We start from the raw sequence: 21,795 nt of genomic DNA, 5'->3' as shown, positions 1-21,795 counted from the left end.
CCAAGAGGCACTATGTAATTATTACAGAAAGAAGCAGCTATGTCTAGGCACAAAAATTTTCAATGCTGCTAATAAAACATTTAAAAGTGCTCTTCCTATGATTTACTCCATTTTCTGATGTGGTCCCTTTCCCAGCTCCTCGGGGCTCTTGGTCATGTAGGTGGTGGTGCTGAAGGGCAGTGGTGTCTGGAGCCTTTCCCCAGGACTGTGATGTTCATGGTGATGGTTTTGCCTCAGTTTAAGACACATTTGGGTTCATTTACACATTTGTATTTTATACCTTGCAAACTCAGCGTTAAACCTGTGGCCTGTTACCAGTGATGGCAATACAATACAACAGGCATTCACAACTGCATTATTATGCTATTTCTAAGTTTCTAATTTGTTTGTCATACAACTCAGACTGCTTAATACATTGCTCAAGGTAGAGGATCAGCAGAATATCAGGAGTTAACTTAATGAAAGCCAGCTCATTCAATACTGCACTCAGGGTTGGTGTCTCCTTGGCTGTTGATAAAATTCCATGGAGCATCTGGAATAAATGGTACTGAATTAATACAATGCTATAAATAGGTTAATCAGGTGGAATCTTCAGCTGCTGAAATAGTAGAGTTACACAATTATACTGACCTTGACTCATTATGGTGCAAGTTTTCATTATCAAATTTCAGTTCCAACCTGGAGAACTTCTCTATCTGGCATTTGGGTCAGCTTGCTCTTGCAGTCTATACTTTTCCACTGAAGTAATAAACAATGTGGCCAATGTTGGAGCAATTTTTTAGGGGCTTCTGGTAATTGTTCATGAACCACAGGGCACAGAAAGTCTCTGTAGAAAACCCAGTCAGGACTAAGAAGTCAAGCCCCTTCCACCAAACAGTTTAGTACCTGAAGAGCTGGAAAGATGAATTTCACCTATATAGCTTGCACTTTAAAAATGTAAATGAAGCCTATACATGTAACTCCTCTGTGACAGCTTCCTCTATTAACAGACTAAATCATCCATCTGTCACAGGGAGAGAAAAACCTATTTGCCACTCAAAATCACAAACTCAACAGAATTGCTCAGAATACTCAGCATCACCTCAGTGCGTGGTTAGTAAGCAAACTGCTTAAAAATAACTAAACAATTGGCAGCAAAAGACAGTGATCAGGGCTAAAGAGTAAAATGTGCCTTGAAAAGCATCAACTGCTGCAGATGCTGGCTGGGATTATTACCATGGCATTATTTACAGTTCCCACACCTTTGCTTCTTCCTGGAATAAAATGAAATATAAAAGTAATGATTTCCAGGGTAAGTATATATGCCATAATCTCAAAGTATCCAACATAATGTGCTTCTATTTTCCAACCCAGAAGTAAAAGGTAGAAACTTTTTATGTTGCAGCTTTCCCCTCTTAGGCAAGACCAGCCAGAACAGTCCTTGCCAGCATCTCACTTGAGAGACTTAAATTGAAGAGAGAGGAAGCCGTGGGCTTGTCCCACTGGTTGATCAGATCACATTTAATCATGTCAAGGCATCTATTTTTTCATTATTCTGTTTGGTTGATATTTAGAAACAAAAAGGCAACCCTATTTTAGAAATTTGGCAATTAGAATTATATTAGTAGATCAAATTGACATTTGGAATTAATTAGAAAAGGGGGAAAAAGGTTTTGTTCTCACTCTTGATCTTTTAGAATGTAAAATTATGATCTGATAAGCATATTTGCCATCTTGGAAACATCAAGGCTTATTGTGATTTATTGGCCGATATTAAACCAACTCCTTAATTAATGATCTAAGTGAGATCATGGCTCCACAGAAGCAGACATTATATATATATATATATATATATATATATATATACACAAAATGGAACTTCTCACACAAATTTGATGCATGATTTAGCCAGTATTACTACTACTTTTCCTAAATTTTGGCGAAAAGTCAGGGAGCAGCAGAGTTCTAAGCTGTTAATGGAATGTCTTATTTACCAACAGCAAAGCAGCCTTCTGCTGAATGGCTCTGAGAGGGTAATAACTTCAGTTATTACTGCTGAAATATGTATCTTATGTGATCCTGCTAAGTTTTTACCAATGTAAGCAAGGGGTGACTGCATTCCTTAGTAATTTGTGTTTGATTGCTTGAACCAAGAAACAGCATAAAATAATGAAATTTTGAGTAATTAGAAACATTATAGATTTGAAACGTATTTCATATCTATCATATATATATGATATAAATATACGTGAAATATGTTTCTCCTCTCATTGGTTTATCTTTACTTCTGTGGCAAATCTTTAAAATGGCCTCTGAGGGTTACAAACTGTTGTATTTCCCCTGGTTGCAGACAGTTGTCCCACACATGCCAGAGCTGATCTAGGTCCTGTCCCTGTGCTGAGCTGACACCAGTCACAGATGTTGGGAAGCTCAGAACTGCTGCCATGTTAGAAGAAGAGATTTGCTTTCAGTGTCTTTCTTTTAAACATGTCCAGGCTATCCAGTTTTCTTCAGTAACCACTGTTTTCTTAATTTTCATCCGCTTTTCCTTCTGAAAAAAAAAACATTATCAGAAATGCCATGAAGAGTTTGCAAAGCAGAGAGAAGACTGTGTGCACTCCTCCTGACAGCAAAATTTCCAGAGATTTCAGTGTGTCCAGGTTTTCCCTCTGACCACTTCACCACATTTTCTACGCAGATGGGATTTCCTCCTGTACAGATCCTGCAGCTGGACCTGGGTGGGCAGAAACAGCTCTGATTTTATCCATGCTGTCCATAACCCTCCCTGCCTGCTGAGCTGCACAAACTGCTGACTACTGAATCCTCAAGGTGAAGGACAAGACAAAAAACATTTTCAGGGATTTGAAAGGATGGAATTAACAAGGCAGGAGAATGTGAGTCTAAAAGCCAGGATAAACAATACAAAGATTTTTTTTTTCCCTTTCAGGAAGCCGAAAAGAAAATTGTCTGGAAACATGCAGTGTTGATGAACAATTTGCTAGCAGTAAAAATAGGAGTGTCTGAAAACGCTAGGAAATAAAAATTCATGACCCAAATGAAGAAATATGAACTTGACAGGTGCTTCCTGTGGATGTGGAGATGAGGGAAGTAGAAGGGTTTCTCAAGTTAAGGATAATGATGATGCAGAGAACAGGTAATTTGTTTCTTGTCTCCAAGGCAGCCCCAGCATGGGGGGATCCTGCCCTGCTAATCAAGCCGTGCCCCCACTGTGTGTGGTGGGTGCTGCATCTGCAGAGGGGCTCTTGTGTGAGTCAGTGGGGTCAGGAGAGCTGAGAATTGCTTCCCTCAGACTGCAGCAGCTTCCCTCATTTACAGGAGATGCTCAGTCTATCTCCCTGCTTTCCAGCAGAACAAACCCAAGTCATGCTGGAAACGTTCATCAGCCGGGAGTCTGAGGATGCAACTGTATGTTTGCCTCATCTCCTCACTGACACAGGCTGGTTCCCTCGTGAAACATCCCATGGTTTTTGTCCAGTCTGGCTTCAAAAGTTTGAGGTTACAGGTTCCTTCTACTTCTCATCTAGTGACATTCAAGGTCAGAAAGTTTTCACTGACAAGGAGTTTCAGTTTGCCTCAACGATGTTACTTCATTCTTAATTGCATCCTCATAAATTAAGGTTTCAAAATACTTTCAGTCTTGCTGCTTAAGTCTTCCAAATCTTTTATTGGGAACTAATGTTCCTCTAACCCTAAGCCATAATTTAACTATGCTAAACTTAGTTACCTCTATTGCTCTCCTCTCTAAAATAAGATCTTTTGCTATTTTCTACAGAACTTCCTGTATCTTGTCTCTTGTTATATGTATTACATATAACATTTTCACCTTCTTCATCTCTCCAAACTAGAATTCAGATATTACACATCTTCAAACAAATAGCAGATTTCTGCCATGCTCAGGGAGAATGACTGAAGCAGGTTTATCCTCACTGTCTAGGGCTCCCTGTGGAGGATACCCTCCCTCTTTTCAGAAGAGAACCATTCACATTAGAAAATGAGTTTTCAACTTCTTGAAAATTAAGGTGATTAAGAGAATATGTTCCTACAACCTAGCACAGAAACAGCGTTCTCCCTTTCATGTATTTCCTTATTTCTCAGCCTGTAATGTTTCACCAGAGGAAGGGATACCATACTCAACCCTATTGAGTTATGATGTTGTAGAGCAGAAAGGCAAAGCTAGCGAGAAGTATATACTTTTTTTTTTTTTTTTTCAAAGTTCCAGGACACTGACAAAGTTGTGAGTTCCACAGCACTGTCGTGGCAGATTTTATACCAGCAGCAGCATTAATTGTAATAACCAGCAGGAATTCAATGAAGCATAGTTCAGAAGGGATGTACCATCCTAGCAAGGGCAATCAAGTAGCCCAGTGAGACACCACATTCCGAGATGCATAATTTTATCCTCACAGATCTGATTCCAAAGGCAACCAGTCAAAACATGTAAAATTTAAAATTTCACACTCCCTTTTTGGCATTTCCAGGAAGCTTATGACACCTGAAAATTTTAATCTACCATATGCTTCACTTGATTCCCGAATTGCTCTTCAGTTCTTTCTCTCGCCATTCAAAGGGAGCCTCAGATGATAAAGGATGCACAAGGAACATACGGTTTAGGCTGAAAGGGTTCACACAACTGGGACAGATTCACTTCACTGAGCATTAATCCACTTTAATCCAATTGGATCACATACCAAACCAGCAAAAGCCTTGAGGCTTTGACAGCACCAGTTCTGCTAATATTTAAAGGTTAACAAAGTCAGTAGATCCTGTGCTACTTGTATCTACACTGAGAACTCCAGCTGATAATCTGTACAATGAGTTAATGAATATGAAGCAGAGACCACACATTGATAGCACTCTTTTTTTCCCCAATAGGATGTAGAGCCCCAAAAACTTATATCAGAATGCAAGTGCCATAAGATAACCATGCTTCAGTAACTTTGATATTCAAGAATATCAAAGTAAAATATAAGATGCAAAACATTCCATTTTGATACAACTTCCTCACTGCTTGAGAAAGCAAAGTCTCCCTTAATCTCTGAATGCCTCATGCAGACACAGCAGATAAATGATCTGGGGTGGGAGATGACAATCTCTGAGACCCAAGAGGATGGGAGAAAGATGCAGAGAGATATAATGAAAGCTGTCAAGTGCATCATCTTGCTGTAGCACTGTTCTTATTAAAGATGTAAGAGCACTTGCAGATGCTAAATACTGAGGAGGAACAGCTTAACATTCAAGCGCAGCCCTCAGAGGGGATCCTACAGAGCAACAAGATTTTTAAAAGGCTGATGAAAACTAGAAGGAAACCAAAAATAGAAAAAACACACAACAAACACAATTTAAAAGTATATAAAAACATATATAAATCCCTGTGTATAAAAGCCTTCCTCAAAGGCCCTAAAGGAAGAAATGATGCTCACTCACCCCCATGACATTTGTCTCCAACAAACCAATGTTGTGACTGACACACTCTGCACTCAAATGCAATAGAAAACCGAGGCCTTGAGCAGCTGCAGCCTTTCTGGAAGGATATCAGTGCTCCCAGGAAAGAGCAGATGTTAATCTGTGCCCAGGATGGCTCCATCCTGCCCATTTCCCTGATTCCCATTTTCCTGGGCAGAGCATGCTGATTCAGTCTGAGCTCTGCACAGCACAGTACAGCAAACACGTTTGTCCCAGAAGATGCTGTAGTGACAGACTCAAAATAAATGAGGACTTCAGGATCAAAGGCATGATGTAAAATGTTAAAACATATCCTGTCTCAAGGTCGCCCATACAAAAATTATTATGGATTCTGTAATAATAGAAGCAGTCGCTTCACTGAAATTAATTTATTTTGAGAATATCCCTTTTAATCCTCCATGCATTTTTTAGCACAAAAAGTTGAGTTTTATCACAACCTCCTTCATAAAACTTAATATTGTATGTCTGGTAATGTGGCTGTTTCAACAATTCCTCATTGGAAATTCCCACATCTGTGAAACCTTGGCAACACTGTTAGTAAGTGACCTACACAAAGTTTAATAGAAAATTTTTACTGAATATCCTCTGTTTAATGTAAACAAGGCAGGAGGCAAAACAAGGAGTATATATTTTATATAATTACACTATTTTACAGGGCACAGAAAGCATTGAGGACATGGTTTGAAAACCCTGTATGATATGCAATATCAGATATGGATTTTCCATGTAGCCCCAAGTCTACTCCAGGACCCTTTAATCTTATCAAGTACTTCAGGTTAGTATTTCTTCTAGCAAGACAAAGAGCACTAATAAAATATCACCTGTGAGATTGCACAGCAGGTTATGGTAGAAATTACCATGCATTTACAAAGCCATTCCATGATTACTTGTGCCCTGTAAAATGAAGTGTGGCAATCTTTACACTAATCATAGTGTAAGCAAGCTCGGGATTCTGGTCCTTTTATATATATATATATATATATATATGTATATATATACATAGGTGATGTACAACCAGACTCAAGCTGTGCATCAAGTCACAGCTTTTATATTGCACAGACAAATATAGAGTAAGAACATTACACAGACAGAATCTGAATACCAGGAATATTATAGGAGAAACTAAGGACAAACTTGTTCTACCAGAGCTAGCACATGGCTTATTACAAAATTTTCTAAATCAGAGTTTAAATCAAATACATACTATAAATGAAAAAAATGTAAAACAATGCTTCTATTTACACATATGTGCATCAGGATTAGAATGTGGTTTGGATCTGCTTTTTGAAATAAAAAATTATTCTACTATCCCATCTCAAGTATTTCAATCTAATACCAGTGGCCCCATTCTCATAGGTGATGAGCACTCGTCTTTCTCACTGACATATGGAGGATCTGCACAAACCATGAACTCTTCAAACCAAGTATTTTCTCAGGTGGCCCTCTCTGGGTAATAAATAACCACATACAAAAACACGCACACAGAAACAAAATGGGCTCCTCAATGACATGCATAGATCAAAAAGGTGAAAAACATGGACCTGAACTAACTTCTAATCATTAAAAAAAAGTGCATGAAAAATATCACCACAAAAATAATTAAATGAGTTCCACCTCTTAAGAAAGGTTAAATCACTTTTATAAAAAAAATAAAGGTCATTGTCATCAGGTATGGTAATTAAGGGTTTGTAGGCAGCACTCACAAAAGCAGTTTAGGCTAAAGCAACTTAAAGGATTGCTTCACTTGTGTGAGGATGGATCCATATCTTATAAATTTATTGACTAAATAACATTTGGTTTGCAAGAAAACATTATCAATGTCACTGGAGACTGAACAATCATAGCCTGAATTTAAGAGTGATCATAGCCCATCTACTCTTTTTTCTCATGGACAAGCTTCAGGAGCTGTGTTTGCAGCTCTGCAGTGTTTTGCATTAGAACATCACAGAGGCTGCAGCCTTTCAGTGTAATGAGTTCAGGTACCAGTGAAAACAGCAAAACAAAGGAAGTGATGTTAATGCTTTCATTCCAAATCAGGCAACTCTTGAATGGCTTTATCAATTCTTGTATTACTCAAAATGCTCTTGCAAGTTTTGTTTAACATTTAGCTCACTTTCATTTATAGCAGTATTATCATTTCCAGTTTCCACTGAAATTGGGACAACAGAAGTATTCTGGAGCATATGCTTTAAAAAAAAAATAGATGATTTGAGCTCAAGCAAATTAAGCTCAAGCAAAACGAACAAAGACCCAAATTCAGTAAAGCATCAGCATTTCTGCTCAACTGCTTAACTTTGTTCATATAAAAGATTGTGATTTAAGCAAAAAATACTTGAAATTAAGCTTATGTTTAACTGTTTTGCTGAATTGGGACCTTATAAATAACAAATGTATGTATTATGCATCACTCTGCATAGACATCAACATGTTCTAAACTATGTTTCAGGTATTAAGGAAGCTCCTAATGTGGACTGTCTGCAATGCAGGTCACTAAAAATGATTTGCTACATTTAAAGTATGTTCGTAAAGAAGAAAAATAAAGTAAGTGTAATTTTTTTCAAACTTTGTCCTACTATGCTACTTGGACCTGAAAACATTTGGAGCTAAATGCAGAAAAAAACCCAACAGGTGAAGAAGTAAAACATGTTTTTTTTTTGCAAGAGAAATGCAACACTTTTTACAAAAAAAAAAGAAAAGAAAAAAAGTACAGGGAGCCACTGAATACAGGTTTTACCTGCCAAAATGTTTCCCTAGTTCCAGAACTGCTTTCTCCAGCTGAACCTGTACTGGAGGTTTTTATAGCAGGATGCTCTTCATTGGTGACAAGAATAAATTTAGCCCATTAGCTGTGACACTGCTCTAATTAACCTGCTAACTCAAAAGGCCTCTTAACATCCAGCTTCCATAAATATTAAAAAACAAGACCTCAAAGGCATGGATAGAGAGCAGAATCTGATTCTAAGTACAGTTGTGTAAATCCAGAAGAATTCTAGTGACTGAATAAATCAGTCCATGTTTGCATATGAGCAGTGACATCTGAAATGGGCATTAGCTGTGCAAACAGGGGGGCAGCAAAGACAAACAAGGACAGACAATGTAAACGGAAGGAGCTGAGCTCTACCTGGCCTTGCTCAAAGGAGGGGAAAGAGGTCCTACCACGAGTGTGGAGAGCAGGACAGGTGTGACTGCAAGGTCCAGCACAGCCACCTGCCAGTGCACAGGGTGCTGGCAGTGAGGACCCTCTGGAGGGCAGAAGCAAAGCACCCTGTGGTGGCCTCTCCTGGCACTGCCAGCACCTGCCCTGGCTGATGGCATTCACATGGAAAAGGAGTCACTGAGAGGCATTCCTGCATCCCAGAGCTGTGAAAAGCAGGTGCAAATTTTGGTCCTAAATAAGTTATCAATGCTTTAACTGAGTTGGCATCACTGTGATGGTTAGGTAAGCAATAAAAATGTCTCTCAAAATAACAGAACATTTATGCTGCCGATTTTCAAGGCACAAAAGATTCTTAAACCAGTTCAGACTAATACAAATTTAAAAGAAATTAAAAATACTGTTTCAGCAAAAACTACTGATGACCTATAATTAACCTATAATGTAAAAGTGACGTGAGTCAAAGAACTAGAGTTCCCATGTAAAAAGCTAAAGCAAATCTAGCAACATGGATGACCTGGAGATCGAATCACTTGGAATGACAGAGACAAACATGCTACAAACATGTACACTTCAGATATATTTGCTATGCATGTGATGCCGAATCAGGATTCATTTCTTTAGTATTGATTTTAGACTGATAGATTTCTTGGAGTAAACCACTGAGGAATCAAGCTCAGAATTGTACTTAAGATCTACCAAAAGCAAAATGATCCCCCATTAACCTTTCCTATTGTATATGGATTGGTGGATTTTTTAAACTTCTTAATTTTTAATAATCTACATTGCCATTATAGGTGTGTTTTTCTTTCATATATAACCAACTGAAAAGAAAAAGAATTAAGACATAAAAATGTTATAAAATTAATTTGTTTTTTAAAAGTACTATGGTCAGAAAGAGCAAATTGTTGCATGTGAGCCCCAGGACATACAAGAGCCCAAACAGTCTAAACACTGTCATCAAGGTCTGATGTCTGTGGTTCTTCATGCAGCTTTTGCAGCTCTTCACACAGTGGCTAGAAATGTTGTGTATTGGTTTGTCCCCAAGTCCATTTGCAATCTCAACATCTGGTGAAAAGAACCTGTCTTCCAAACATCCCGTGGCACTGTTCCGGGCGGCACCGCCTTGTCTCTGGGTGTTGCCGGTGGCGCTCAGGGCGTGGCTGAGGTGTGGTACTTCACAAAGGCGATGGCCGCCAGCTCCTTGCAGAACTCCTCCAGCACAATCACGCCCTCTAGTAACGTCATGTGGTCAATGCTGGGGCGGGAAGAAAATTGCAGGGAATGAGGAGGGGCACACACAAACCCAGCCACGCGTCTCGAAGAAGACACAATGAGTTTACTCACATGGGCCCTTCTGGCTCCAAGCCCAGCAGGCGTTTTCTGACCAGCAGAAGTTTGGGAGTGAAATCTGGGATGCGCTGGATTCTAACCATGAGGTCCCCGACGACCTGTAAAGGCCAGGCCATCAACACACAAAGTTAACACCTCTGCAGAGTGCCTGACAGCAAGGTTCAATGGCAGCTTCAGTGCCCACTTCAGCATCCTCACAGGCTCACAGAACAACCTGCAGAGCAGGCTGCTCTGCCCAAAAAGAGGGTGAGTGAGGTGCAAAAAATAAAGAAATACAAAAGCCTTACTTGTTCTTGTCACAAATGGCATTACTTATTTTAATTACATCACTGATTAACTTGTCTTTTTAAATGTTGACACAGACAATTGACCAGTGAATTCCTGGGCCTAGGGAAAGCACAAGGAGAGAAAGCGAAGGCTGTATTTTGGAACAGGGAGGGCTGCTGGGAGAAAGGGAGCCAAGCCCTCTGTTACTATTGGGCAAGCATCATTAACAGGCTCCTGACCAGCTTATTAACAGCTGGTGCGTGGGGTGAGCGAGGGATTCTGACTGAGGACACTGCAGCGAGACAGGCACACAGCCAGCACTTCTAGGATGCAAGTCTGCCAGGAAAAGATGGAACTGGAGAAGACGTGCACTTTTGATAAATCTAGGACTTAATTATCAAGAACAAGCCTTCATCAGAAAAAAAAAAAAGTATGAGCAGAGATGCCCCTCTAGGCCAAATCTTGATTTGAAATCAGCTTTCAATGACAAATATTTACCAGCTTAAACTACCCAGCAACTACTTCTACTAACCCCAAAGTTATTAAATATATTACTGCTATACAGCCATGTGTAATTATTGCTGTGTTTACTCACCCTGACAATCACAGAGAAGAGAGACTTGCAGCCAGAGGCGAGGTTGACGTAAGGATCCAAAAGGTATTCGTGTATATGAGGATGGGGAAACAGGGACAATTTGGACAACACTGATGTAACTTGTAAATTTACATCATAGGGCTGCAAAAAGAGGGAAACACGGTGCTTAGTAATTTTCATGCTGGCTTCTTTTCATCTACCTCATGTTTATTTAACTACTAGAACTTTATACACAGGGTTATGAATAAATAAAGATAAAAAGTTAGATTAGAAGACAGGCCCAACCTCTGCTTTTCACAACAGCAGTGCTGTGAATATGACAGTTGGGCATTAGATGTTATTATCTGTATCGCTGCTACAACCATTGAAGCTTTTGCACACTTGTTTATTGCATGGCAAGCCCTCTTCCCGTAAAACATTTCTTCAGCTGAAGAAATAGCATGGAATCAGCCTAGATTAAACATCTGCTTGCTTCTCCTGGGAAATTGTAAAGTATATGAGCTCAGGAAATTGCCAGAGAGAAATCCATGTTTACAGCTAATACGTTATTTCTCTTCTACTTTATTTTTTTCTGAGAAAGAACCATTGCAGAAGGCCTGGCCATCTTGTGGCAGCAGCCTATGGGAGATGGGATCAGTCCTGGGCTGAGAAAGCAGCAGGAAATTCTGAGTTTCTTGTCTACCTCCCTTCCCCAAATCAACCAAACAGGAGAGGCAACACTGTCAGATGCTGGAAAACGCTTATTGGTCATAAGGAATAAAACAGTACCTAATTTTCCAGGAGGAAAAAGTGCCTAGTTTAAAGAATTTGACCATTCTAGTAAGAAACTTATTTCCATAAAAGCAACCATTTTCACCATGGCTTCTTTATGTTCCAAAACTTTTTTTTCATCTTTGTCATCCCAGTGAAAACAAGGTGACATTTTAATTCAGCCCAGAATTTATAAAGGAGTAGAACCTCCTTCCATTTCTTCATTGGCAAAACACACTGAGTTGCCAAGAGAGGGACAGACATTCCCTTGGTACGCCTCTGCGTCAATCAACCTTGTTGATCTAAATGGATTACAGGGCCCTGTAATTTAATCTCTGACTGCATATTGGCAGTAATACCCTCACTGGCATCATCACACCTAGAAGAGGAGGATTTAATGACCTCAAATTCCCATCTTTATGCTCTGAAGTTAGCATCCCACTGAAGAGTAAGAGAACAGATTCTTCCTCTTTTCAGATCTGGGAGATTTGGATAAATTTTGCCTCAGATTAAGACAAATACATTTAGTCATGTCTACATGTCTAATCTCTCATTAGCTGACTCAACAACTCAACAGAGATCTGACACTTCATACACCTGCCCACACACAAACATCTCCTGCCATCTCAGATGCTCCCAAGTATCTACTGGTCTCTTGGTGGTTCCACAGAGGGTGGATTCTGCAAGATCTGTGTTGCAACCACAAACTTCTGGGAATATCCTGGACACCACAAAAATGGAAACAGATACCTGAGCTCAGGCACCTGAGTGGAGCTTTCTGTCCGCAGAGTCGAGGAAGCTGAGCTGGTGATTCGCTTTGCACTGAAAGAAACACCTACTTTTCTTTCAGCCTAAGAGCCCCAGGGACTACTGGGGCTGCTCTGACAAAATTTCCACTGACTACATGTGTCCACATAAGTAATATTTAGGTATCTTATTCTTGAATTTGTTACCACACACTGTTGCATTGCAAAGTTGCCTCATAAATCTTTTGAAATGAAAGCACTTATTTCTTCCAGTCAGTGGCAGTTATTTCTGTACTTGGCACTCCAGCAATAGATTCATCCCAATCTCCTAACAAATGAAGCTTTCAGCCCCTGGACCACAGATGTTACAGGTAAAAGAGATCACTACATTTTGAGTTATTATAGCAGAGTTACTCTGCAAAGAGAGACAAAAATTCCCTCCATAAATCCATTCACTGCCTACCTAGCTGATCTGTAGGAGAAGGTCTTTAGAGTAGTTTGAGTCAGCCAATTCATTAGGAAGCTTTGAAGGCATGAGCATTATCTGGTGCTCACAAGAGGAGAAGGAAACAAAGGAGTAACACGTGCTGCATTGTTCTGACAGATTGCTGTTGTGATTCCAACTAATTGAGAGCATTAAAGAAAGCTGCTTCTTCACACGGAGCTTTTATTTCTGTCCATATGTCAGCAGACTCAGTAAAATGGCCCCATATCAGATAAATCCAAAAAAAATTTCCCTGTAGCTAAAAAGATTAAACCCAGCAAATTTTGAAGTTCAGGAAATTAAAAAAAATTCTTAGAGTACAGTCAGTTCTACAGAAATTTTTAATACCAGCAGGCGGAAGAAGGTAGTGTCTAGTACATGAGGCATTTGAAACAAGTTACTTCACTTGTGTGCTTGAGCTCTCTTCCGTCGGAAAGGAGATCAGTGAGTTACCACCTCTGCAATGCTTTCTGATATCACAGATTTGTCTCAGAGTGTTCCCATGAATACTCACAGAGGTGACATGGAGGCTACTCTTGGCTTCCTGGACATGTTCCCTGTGCATTTAGATGTGCAAATGGCTCTGGTCCTGCTTATGACCAGGAAATGGCACATTAGACAATAATATAACACTATAATAGACAGTGATGGGAATCCACAGAATCTGATGGAGATCAGCTCTTTAAAGTGATGAAAGTATCACAAATTGAATACTTAACTTGTTTTTTCTTACCTGATCAAGAATCCTGCCCATTCTTTCAAACAGGACTTTCAAGAAGTGTCCTTCAAAAAATGACGCTTCTAAATTGCACTTTTCCAAAGATCTGGGAGATCCAGGCCACTCCCACCGTAAGCAAATGACACAATAATCCCGGAACTACAAAGTAGTGAGGAAAACAGACTTAAATCTCCATGGAAACCATTTCATTTCTTTTGATAGTCCATACACATTAAAACCATAATCTGTAGCTAAATGATAAATCTAAGCTCAAAAAGATCAGTTATTATAAAGTAAACACTATCAGTAAAACCACTATTAGCAGGCACCTCATTTTCCTGGGGATATTCCTGCTACCAGGGTAGTTTGAGGAGCAGTGAGTGGAGAACAGAGCTCCCAAAAGGCAGCTGGGGCCAAAACACAAAGCAACACCAACAATACACAACCTAATCAGGGCCCTTCTGAAGCAGGAATTGCACTCTTAACCATTTTCTTAAAACATTATCACGCTTCCACTGCATCATGTGTAGCTGGTCTTGCTATACAAACCATTCTGCTCCCCAATTCCCAGGACAGGAAAGGCACGTGTACATGCAGAACATACAAACTAAAAGTATTTCAGGGCTCCCTCTTCCCTCTCTTTGTTTCCTAACACCCCTGTGGCAGTCTTTCTCTACCTTGCCCCATATTTGCTGTGTGCTGCCTGATGCCTCACTTGCAAGGAATTACACCTTGAAAAGGAGCACAAGTTGAAGCAGAGAAAATAAGGAACACAGGAAGAAACAGAAGCAAAAGAGTTAGAAAACACCTCAAAAATTCTGCATTGATTGTAGCATACCTACTTGTGCAGGCTTCCAGAAATAGCAATAAGGAAGCAGAACAGCTATGTGGTTGTAATAACAGCAACAGGCAGGGCTACTCTTAGGGGGGAAATATTTTAACAGTAGCCATATCATCGTCAGGAAGTGACAGAAACCAATTCTGCTCTCTAATAACTCCCAGTACACTCTTTTTCCCAAGGCATGAAAGAAAGACGAAGATGATAAGTGGTTTCTGGCATCCAAGAATAGAACATAGGGGAATTTTACATCAACCTTTGTTTCCTTATTCTCTATTTTCTATTCCCTGTCTTTTCAGGAGAGACTAAAGATGAAGCAATATAAATACAGAAATCCAAACTTCCCATCTTTAGCAGCTGATAACGCAATTCCAAGGTTATGGAATTTTTGAATTACCTACTAAATATAGCTCTCAGTTACTCTGCTCCTTTGCATAAATTTGCCTGTTCTAGAAGATTCACAAGGTTTCAGTAAGAAAGCTGCAAACAGTGGCTGTCCTCTGACCACGGAAACTCTATGTTTGTAAAAGCAAAACTTCCATTTATTTCTGAACAGTAAATCATAAAGCTTTCCCTACCTACCCAACCTCCCAACTTCAAACCTGAATGCCTTAGGCTGTGCATTCCCTGTGATGAGCCTTTATTTGCAAAGTCCCAGATTGCATAACTCCTATGCAGCATTTTAATTTCTCTTTAGTTCTTTCAAACAGCTTGGCAGGCAATTCTCCAAGAGAATGCAGATAAATGCAGAAGCAAATTAAGAATCTATCTGCGGTTCAGGTTTTCTCTCACTGTATTTGTTACATGAATATTAATGCATCTAATGTCATCCATTATTCCCACTAGTGCAATACAAGGTGAATTCATCATCGACAGATCTCCAAAGGTAAGTTTTCATTAAAAATGAAAATTGAATTTTCCCATCTTCCATTACCAAAAGATGCATTTAATAGGACTATTTACAGAAGCATTTGTATATTCTCACCAGCTTTTCAAATTCTCAAGGACTGAGGAAGAGTTCACTGACTTACTTGTCTGTGGGCATCTCTGAGGTAAGTATCATAACCTGTACCCTCCACATGGTATGATGACTTTGCTTCATCAGGTACAAGACAGAGAAAACTGAAGAGAAAAAAAGTACATTAATGACTGTATTCCACAGAGCACCAGATCAATACTTTCTCATCATCTGTAGCAGTGTACACACAATGCTGAACTGTCTGGCCAATTAATCCACAGACTCTACCATAACTTTATGTGAAGAACAGAGAACACAAAATCTATTTAAGCCTATCTATTCCAACTACTGTTTGTAATAACGAGGTATACACTTGAGAACTTTTGTATCTGGCACTAGAGGTAAAGTCATCAGTGGAAGCATTTTCTGAGAATCAGCAGACAGAATGGAGATTAGAGGGAATACTCATAGAGAAGTCAAGTATTTGCTAAAGGTCAGACTCCATCTTATTAGAGCTAAAACAAAATATACTTGGGAATAAATAAGCCAAAAGAGAAGAAGAATCACAGTTAAAATTCTTCTTAACCTACTTAATAGATACTTTTATTTACCAGCTTGTTTTTGCAAAAAATGCACATCTAAGACACATAGGAGTATCTGCATATAAATGTCTCTGTTACAACTGTAATTGCTTTTGCTAGGTGTGTAGTCAAACACTCTGTCCTTATTACTGCACCAATATCTGACCTAAAATGCATCAGGAAATTCTGAGTATTAGTAACTTTAAAAAAATTAAACACATTGAAATTTCTGGACAGCAAAATAAAACCCAGTCTTTGGATCCTGATTCCGAATTTCAGCCTTCACCATACCCCAGTTCTACAGGAGTGCTGGACACTCCTGTAGAATTTATATGCAGAAATATGTAGTAGCTGACTTTTCAAGTGGAGTTCATCTTATCGCAAAAAATACAAATTTGCAGAACACTGCAAATCAGAAAACATTTCTATTCCCTGACAGAGGTTACACGAGGTGAATTTAGGAGAGTGTTCTTTCTGTCTTTGCTCCAAACCATGTCCACCATGAACTATAAATAGCAATACTGGGGGAAAGAGGGCAAGAAGTGATGATGTCACTCTGTCCTGGCTGTCTCTGGGTTGCTTGCTTCCTTTGGCTAACACCTTTGATTATTTCTAGGCAGGCAGATAGGTCAGCACTGACACACCAGTGCTGCTCTGCTACCAAGTATTGACAGAGCAAACAGCCCTCATCCTAATATTAGCTCCTAAGAGAATTACCATCACTAAGTTGCTTAGAGCAGAGCTTTGTGATATCCAATTTGCAGTGAGTCTAACAGGCACTGAGGTATGTCACAGGTGACACAGGTGCCCCTGACTTTCAGAGAAGGTTATCTCTAGCATGGCAATTATTTCCTTTTATGTATGTGCTTAAGGAACTTTTGAAGTTCTAAGGAAGTTTGAGGGTTTTTTTTTTCCCCTGAAAGGTTTATGGCAAGACTCCCCAGACTTGTCAAGGAAGGCCAAGTCCAATAACATCATTTGAAGTAAAGCAAATATTTCTGCAAAAAAGCAACTTTTATAATCAATGAGGCTTTCAGCATGAATTCTGAGTATTCAACCATTAGCTGCAAAGTTCTTCTATTTTTCTCATTTATGTTGAATTAATGCAAGCTCTAATCTTTCAGAATTAGCTTTCTGATAAAATGCCACATAATTTCCTTCTGTGGAGTCATTTTCCCAGCTGGCACAGAATAACATCCATTACAGAGTACACATTTAATTTGCACAGTGTGTGCAGACACCCACACATTCAGACGTTTCCTCAAGTCTTTGTTTCAACTCACCTATTTACAATTTTATGAACTTCAGTCTTCCCATCATTTTTTGGATGTTCTGGACTGACAGGTGGAGAAGCACTGAGCCACTCCTGAGCTGACAATGTGTTATCTGGAGACAGATCAGTAAATAATGGATCTTCCTCCAGATCTCTGTGAAATTACATTAGACAAAGACATAATCATCCACAGAATGTTATGGAAGGCAGGAAGATCTCTGGGTCACAAGGCAGGCTGTTTTTCCTCTCTGAACAACAAGGATGTTTTCCAAAACATAACAATATACACATTGTATTACCTAATTAATATGCAGAAATTCCAACCTTTGCAAATGCCCAACAATCTGAACAACAGATGAGACATTTTTGACTTGTACAAAATTACTGCACCAAGTCACTTAAAACTCCTTAGCCCCATTTTTCACATGAGAAGATTCTACTCCAGGACATATTTAAATTATTCTAGATGACTAAAATGGTTTGTGTGGCCAGTCCTCACCTGTCCTCCACTAAAACATTGAGTTACAAGAGTTACCTAGTATATACATCTTATGTAGTGCCTCAGTATTTTATTTATTTATTTTATGTAGTGCCTCAGAAATGTTCTTCCATCAAAAATTATTAGGAACATAAATGTAAGCAAGACACTGAAGTTACTGACTGCAAGAATATTCTCACTGATTGCAATAAAATATGCATAGATTTCAGCTTGGTAGATGCATAAAAAAATTGAGATATGAAGACCTCTGAATGTCTATTGCTCTGCAAAGAGGCTTGTGTTAATTTTAGATTTTCTGTTCCTGTTTTAAGAGTTTGCTGATGTAGGAATTTCTGCATCACTGTACAGATATGGATTAATACATAGAGCACTCAAGTGCTCTCCAGGCTCACTTTTCTTTCAATTACTGGAAAAAACCCCATTTTGTTCCAAAAATAAGGATCCAAGTTACTTGTTGTGAAAACTTCTATTAATAATGAAACTTAAACTTACACTGCTCCAGCAATCTGTCCATTCTCTACCACATCTTTATCTTCTTGACAGGGAGGCTTGTATTCCATGTAGTTTCTTTCTTCCAAATTTCTTAGAACCAAATTATAAAGAATATGTTCATTGGGTTTTTGCAAAAGATGCTCAAACATTCGTAAAGTCATTATGCTGATCTGCAACAGAAAGAGCAAAAACTCAATAAACTGATGCACTGCTGCCCTGTGCTTTTTGCCTTTTATCTCCTTTGTCCATCCTAGAACATTGCAATCACTTATTGACATTATGGAAGGAAACAAAAATTGTAAGAAAAAAATAGAAAATTATGATGCTACATGTGGTATAATCACGGATGAAGAGTTCACACACATTTAAAAATCAATATGGGAATGCTTTTTTTTTCTGCAAAAGAAACCTGGTCTGAAGTCTGTCAAAATAACAAAACAAAGAACATAGAGAGAACTCAGAATTTAGCTTTCTGTTCTACAGTCAGATCCATGCTGGAAGATAGTTATCATTGTGCAAATGAGACCCACAACAGGACTTAAAGTTAGCAATAAATACTCAGAAAAAAAGAAGGTAATACTGGGATATTGTGACTAGATCTACAGGCTAAAATTTTTACATGCAGATGTTACATAGACTTTTAAAGGAACTTTAAGCAATACAAAGACAATTTTTCAAGACTGCTTGAGAGTGCTTAGCTTTGCAAAGATAACTAATTTACAGAGATAACTCATCCTGACAGGGTGAGCAGGTAGGCATACTGAAAAAAATGGATATGAGAAAGTACAGATTTGTATTTCTGCAAGCTTGGTTTTTATTTGAAAAAGTAGAGGGCTGAGGTTGTTCCATGGAAAAAATGAAAGTTTCTGAGGAGGGATTTTAGTGAAGTAAATTATTTCAATGATGCTTACTGCATGTAAAGAGCTTAAAGTTATCATATCTTCTTTTAATTGGCATTGCATATATTCTCCAACCACACTCAGTTCATGTAAGTTTTTATCTGGATCTTATATGATAATAAGACAGAATTGAAACAACATGGAAAATAACAGCAACAAATTAAAATGCAATTACTAAAACTCAGTTTACTCTATCTTACAGACGAACAAGTCTAACTGGATACGCATAGTGGGCATGCAAACTCACCAAAAAATTTTTAGAAAAAAAAAAAAGAAATGTGCTAGATGGAGAAAACAGCTTGACTTCATTTTCTAAAGGGAATTTGTGAGACTGAGAGCCAGAATTCTTTTTCTTGGCAAAAAATATTACTTGACACAAATATGAAAAGTCCTCACAACGGTGTCTTTACTGACTCCCCGCAGTCCCAAACCGGCCAGCAGACATCCCTGTGTCAGATCACCCCTCACCTCATCAGATATGTGATCACAGTGCTCGATCAGCCTGTGTCTCAATGGATGCCTGTTGATGTCTGTCAGTGTTTCTGGCTCCCTGTGCTCTCCAAGGATAAAATACACCAGTTCCTGCAGCAGCACATCCGAAGTCACCTGACGAACAATGCGGTGTAATAGTGCAGTTGATGTGAGGATTCCAATCTCTGAACTGAATGAAACATTTTCATATCAGATATGGAGGGGATTTCCACCCCCTAAAAATCAGCTTGATTCAGATTCTGTTCTGCTGTGTCTTGTAGGAGCTACTCACGTTTGCATCAGCTGAGGCTCCATAACATCAATGAAGAATCGTTCCCGCACAGCTTTTGCCATAGCAACAGCAGTCGTCTGAAACAAAGGTAAAAATGGTGTGTCTCAAACTCAGAAGCTAGGAAACAACAGGAACTACTTATTTGCTGAATACATTTGTATCATCTGAACACATTTCAAACCTTTTGTGCTTCTTTGATGAGTTGATCACAGTAGTCAAACCAAGAAAGAAATGAAATCAATGCTCTTTTCCCTGGAAAAGCAGATGCATCTTCTTTGTGGCTATAGGAATCCAAGCTAGAGAACACAGAGAAAAAATATTTATTTAGTCTACAAGTAATTGAAGAATCTTGGACTCCATTCTTATTGAACCTAACAGAATAATTAGTGACCTACTTCTAATGAAGGGAACATTAAAAAAGGTTTTCTGTCTCTATGAGTCTGACAGTGCCACCACAACACAGGTATTCAGTTCATGCTAAAGGATACACAGTATGTACAGCACAGGAACTCTGGTTAAGCATTTCTGGAGTCAGAAGGGAAAACTGATCACCAAGCCTGCTCTCCCAGGAAACACAGACCACAGAAAATGAATCAGTAACTCTTGTAGCCATAGAACCATAAAATGAAGGCAATTGTTCTTCTCTACTCTGTAAACAGACCTCAGGCAAGCCGACCAAAACCACACAGTGTATACCTGAACTTGACTATATCTTTCAGAAAGAATCATCTATCTCAATTTAAGGGCTCTAAGGAATAACAAATACACCACTTTCTTTGGTAAAAAAATTCACTGTTTATTTAGCCCACAATTTTAAGTTGTGGGTTTTCCCCTTCTAATTTCAAACTCCAACCACCAGAAATTTTGCTAGTAGCAAATACCTACTTTTTTGCAAATACCTACTTTTGTCTACTTACTAACAGATCAGGAGAAATTCATAGTAAATGAAGGCAGAGGAGGGAAGAGGAATGTTTTAAGAATCTAAATTACAAGCAGTTAAGATAACAGGTATGTATCTTTTGCTTGATGGTGGTGACTTATGCAGTAACTCTTTCCTTCTTCTTTTTTTTGCTGCAAAAATTTTGCAACAACAGGCTGTTAACAAATAGACCCTTCCTGCCCCTTGCAGCAGATGGCAATGCCCACTGTGTACAGTGATAAGTTAACGGTTCCTGAATCCTTGACATCTACATGAGAATATAATCCATACCTGATACTACAGTGACACCACTATAAACTGTTGATGTAATCCAGTGGAAAAACTTCCCCCCATGAGGCATCTCTGCCAGGGACTGGCAGGCAGACTTGGCCCCCATCTCAGAAATCACAGGTACACTGGACACCCAGAGTGTACCACTGTGCTCTATCTCAGCTCTGCCCTTGAGGCTTTAGCCTGTGTGTGTGGGGGAATATTTTATACACATTATCTACTTATCAAATTAGTTTCAGGGAGGGGTGTAAAGTCATTTTGAGTATTAAATACAAAAATAAAATTCTTACCCCCAGTTAATTGCCTCCACTGTTTCAATGTCTAAGGGATCCAGTGACTGAGGCAAGGCTTTGTAGAGGGTGGCCAGCCTGTCTGTCAACAATTCACATAAACAAGTGCTTTGAGTCAGGCACTTGGCAGCTGCTGGTTCTGGCAAACTCACCAAAAGCATGAGACCTTCACAGGCCTTCACTGCTATCCGGCCGTCCTGGCAGAAGGGCATGGAAGAATTAATCAGAGGGTGAATGAAGGTCACTAGAAATTAAGAAACAAACACCTCCCAAATAAAACCTCTCCGTTCCCCCACAGTGACTGCATCTATTTTTGTTGCCTTTTCAGTCATTAACTCCAGTGAATTTGGATGCTACAAAATAAAGAATCTCACCTGATTTTGTGTGAAATACAAGAATGCCAGCTGCAACCTGCCAGCTAACAGAAGTAGAGCTGTAGGTCAGCTTGAGACCAAGATACTA

The 21,795-nt window shown here is 39.1% G+C and overlaps 1 protein-coding gene across 1 annotated transcript in view; it reads right to left on the bottom strand.

Moving 5' to 3' along the window:
- Positions 1 to 5,298: 5,298 nt before the first annotated feature.
- The window catches only part of FHIP2A (FHF complex subunit HOOK interacting protein 2A), a 34,549-nt gene continuing 18,052 nt past the window's right edge, over positions 5,299 to 21,795 (bottom strand). The window contains exons 7-17 of the mRNA XM_083866131.1: positions 21,334 to 21,530; positions 20,015 to 20,129; positions 19,834 to 19,910; positions 19,539 to 19,731; positions 18,172 to 18,341; positions 17,191 to 17,334; positions 15,400 to 15,490; positions 13,546 to 13,689; positions 10,833 to 10,973; positions 9,965 to 10,068; positions 5,299 to 9,875 (exon numbers count right to left, since the gene is read on the bottom strand). Coding sequence (XP_083722257.1) covers positions 9,770 to 9,875; positions 9,965 to 10,068; positions 10,833 to 10,973; positions 13,546 to 13,689; positions 15,400 to 15,490; positions 17,191 to 17,334; positions 18,172 to 18,341; positions 19,539 to 19,731; positions 19,834 to 19,910; positions 20,015 to 20,129; positions 21,334 to 21,530 — 1,482 coding nt within the window. The 3' untranslated portion in view covers positions 5,299 to 9,769. The remainder of the gene's footprint in view (positions 9,876 to 9,964; positions 10,069 to 10,832; positions 10,974 to 13,545; positions 13,690 to 15,399; positions 15,491 to 17,190; positions 17,335 to 18,171; positions 18,342 to 19,538; positions 19,732 to 19,833; positions 19,911 to 20,014; positions 20,130 to 21,333; positions 21,531 to 21,795) is intronic.

This window comes from Zosterops lateralis, assembly GCF_965231275.1.
Source record: "Zosterops lateralis genome assembly, chromosome: 8".
NCBI lineage: Eukaryota > Metazoa > Chordata > Aves > Passeriformes > Zosteropidae > Zosterops > Zosterops lateralis.
This window is presented reverse-complemented; position numbering and strand designations above follow the sequence as displayed.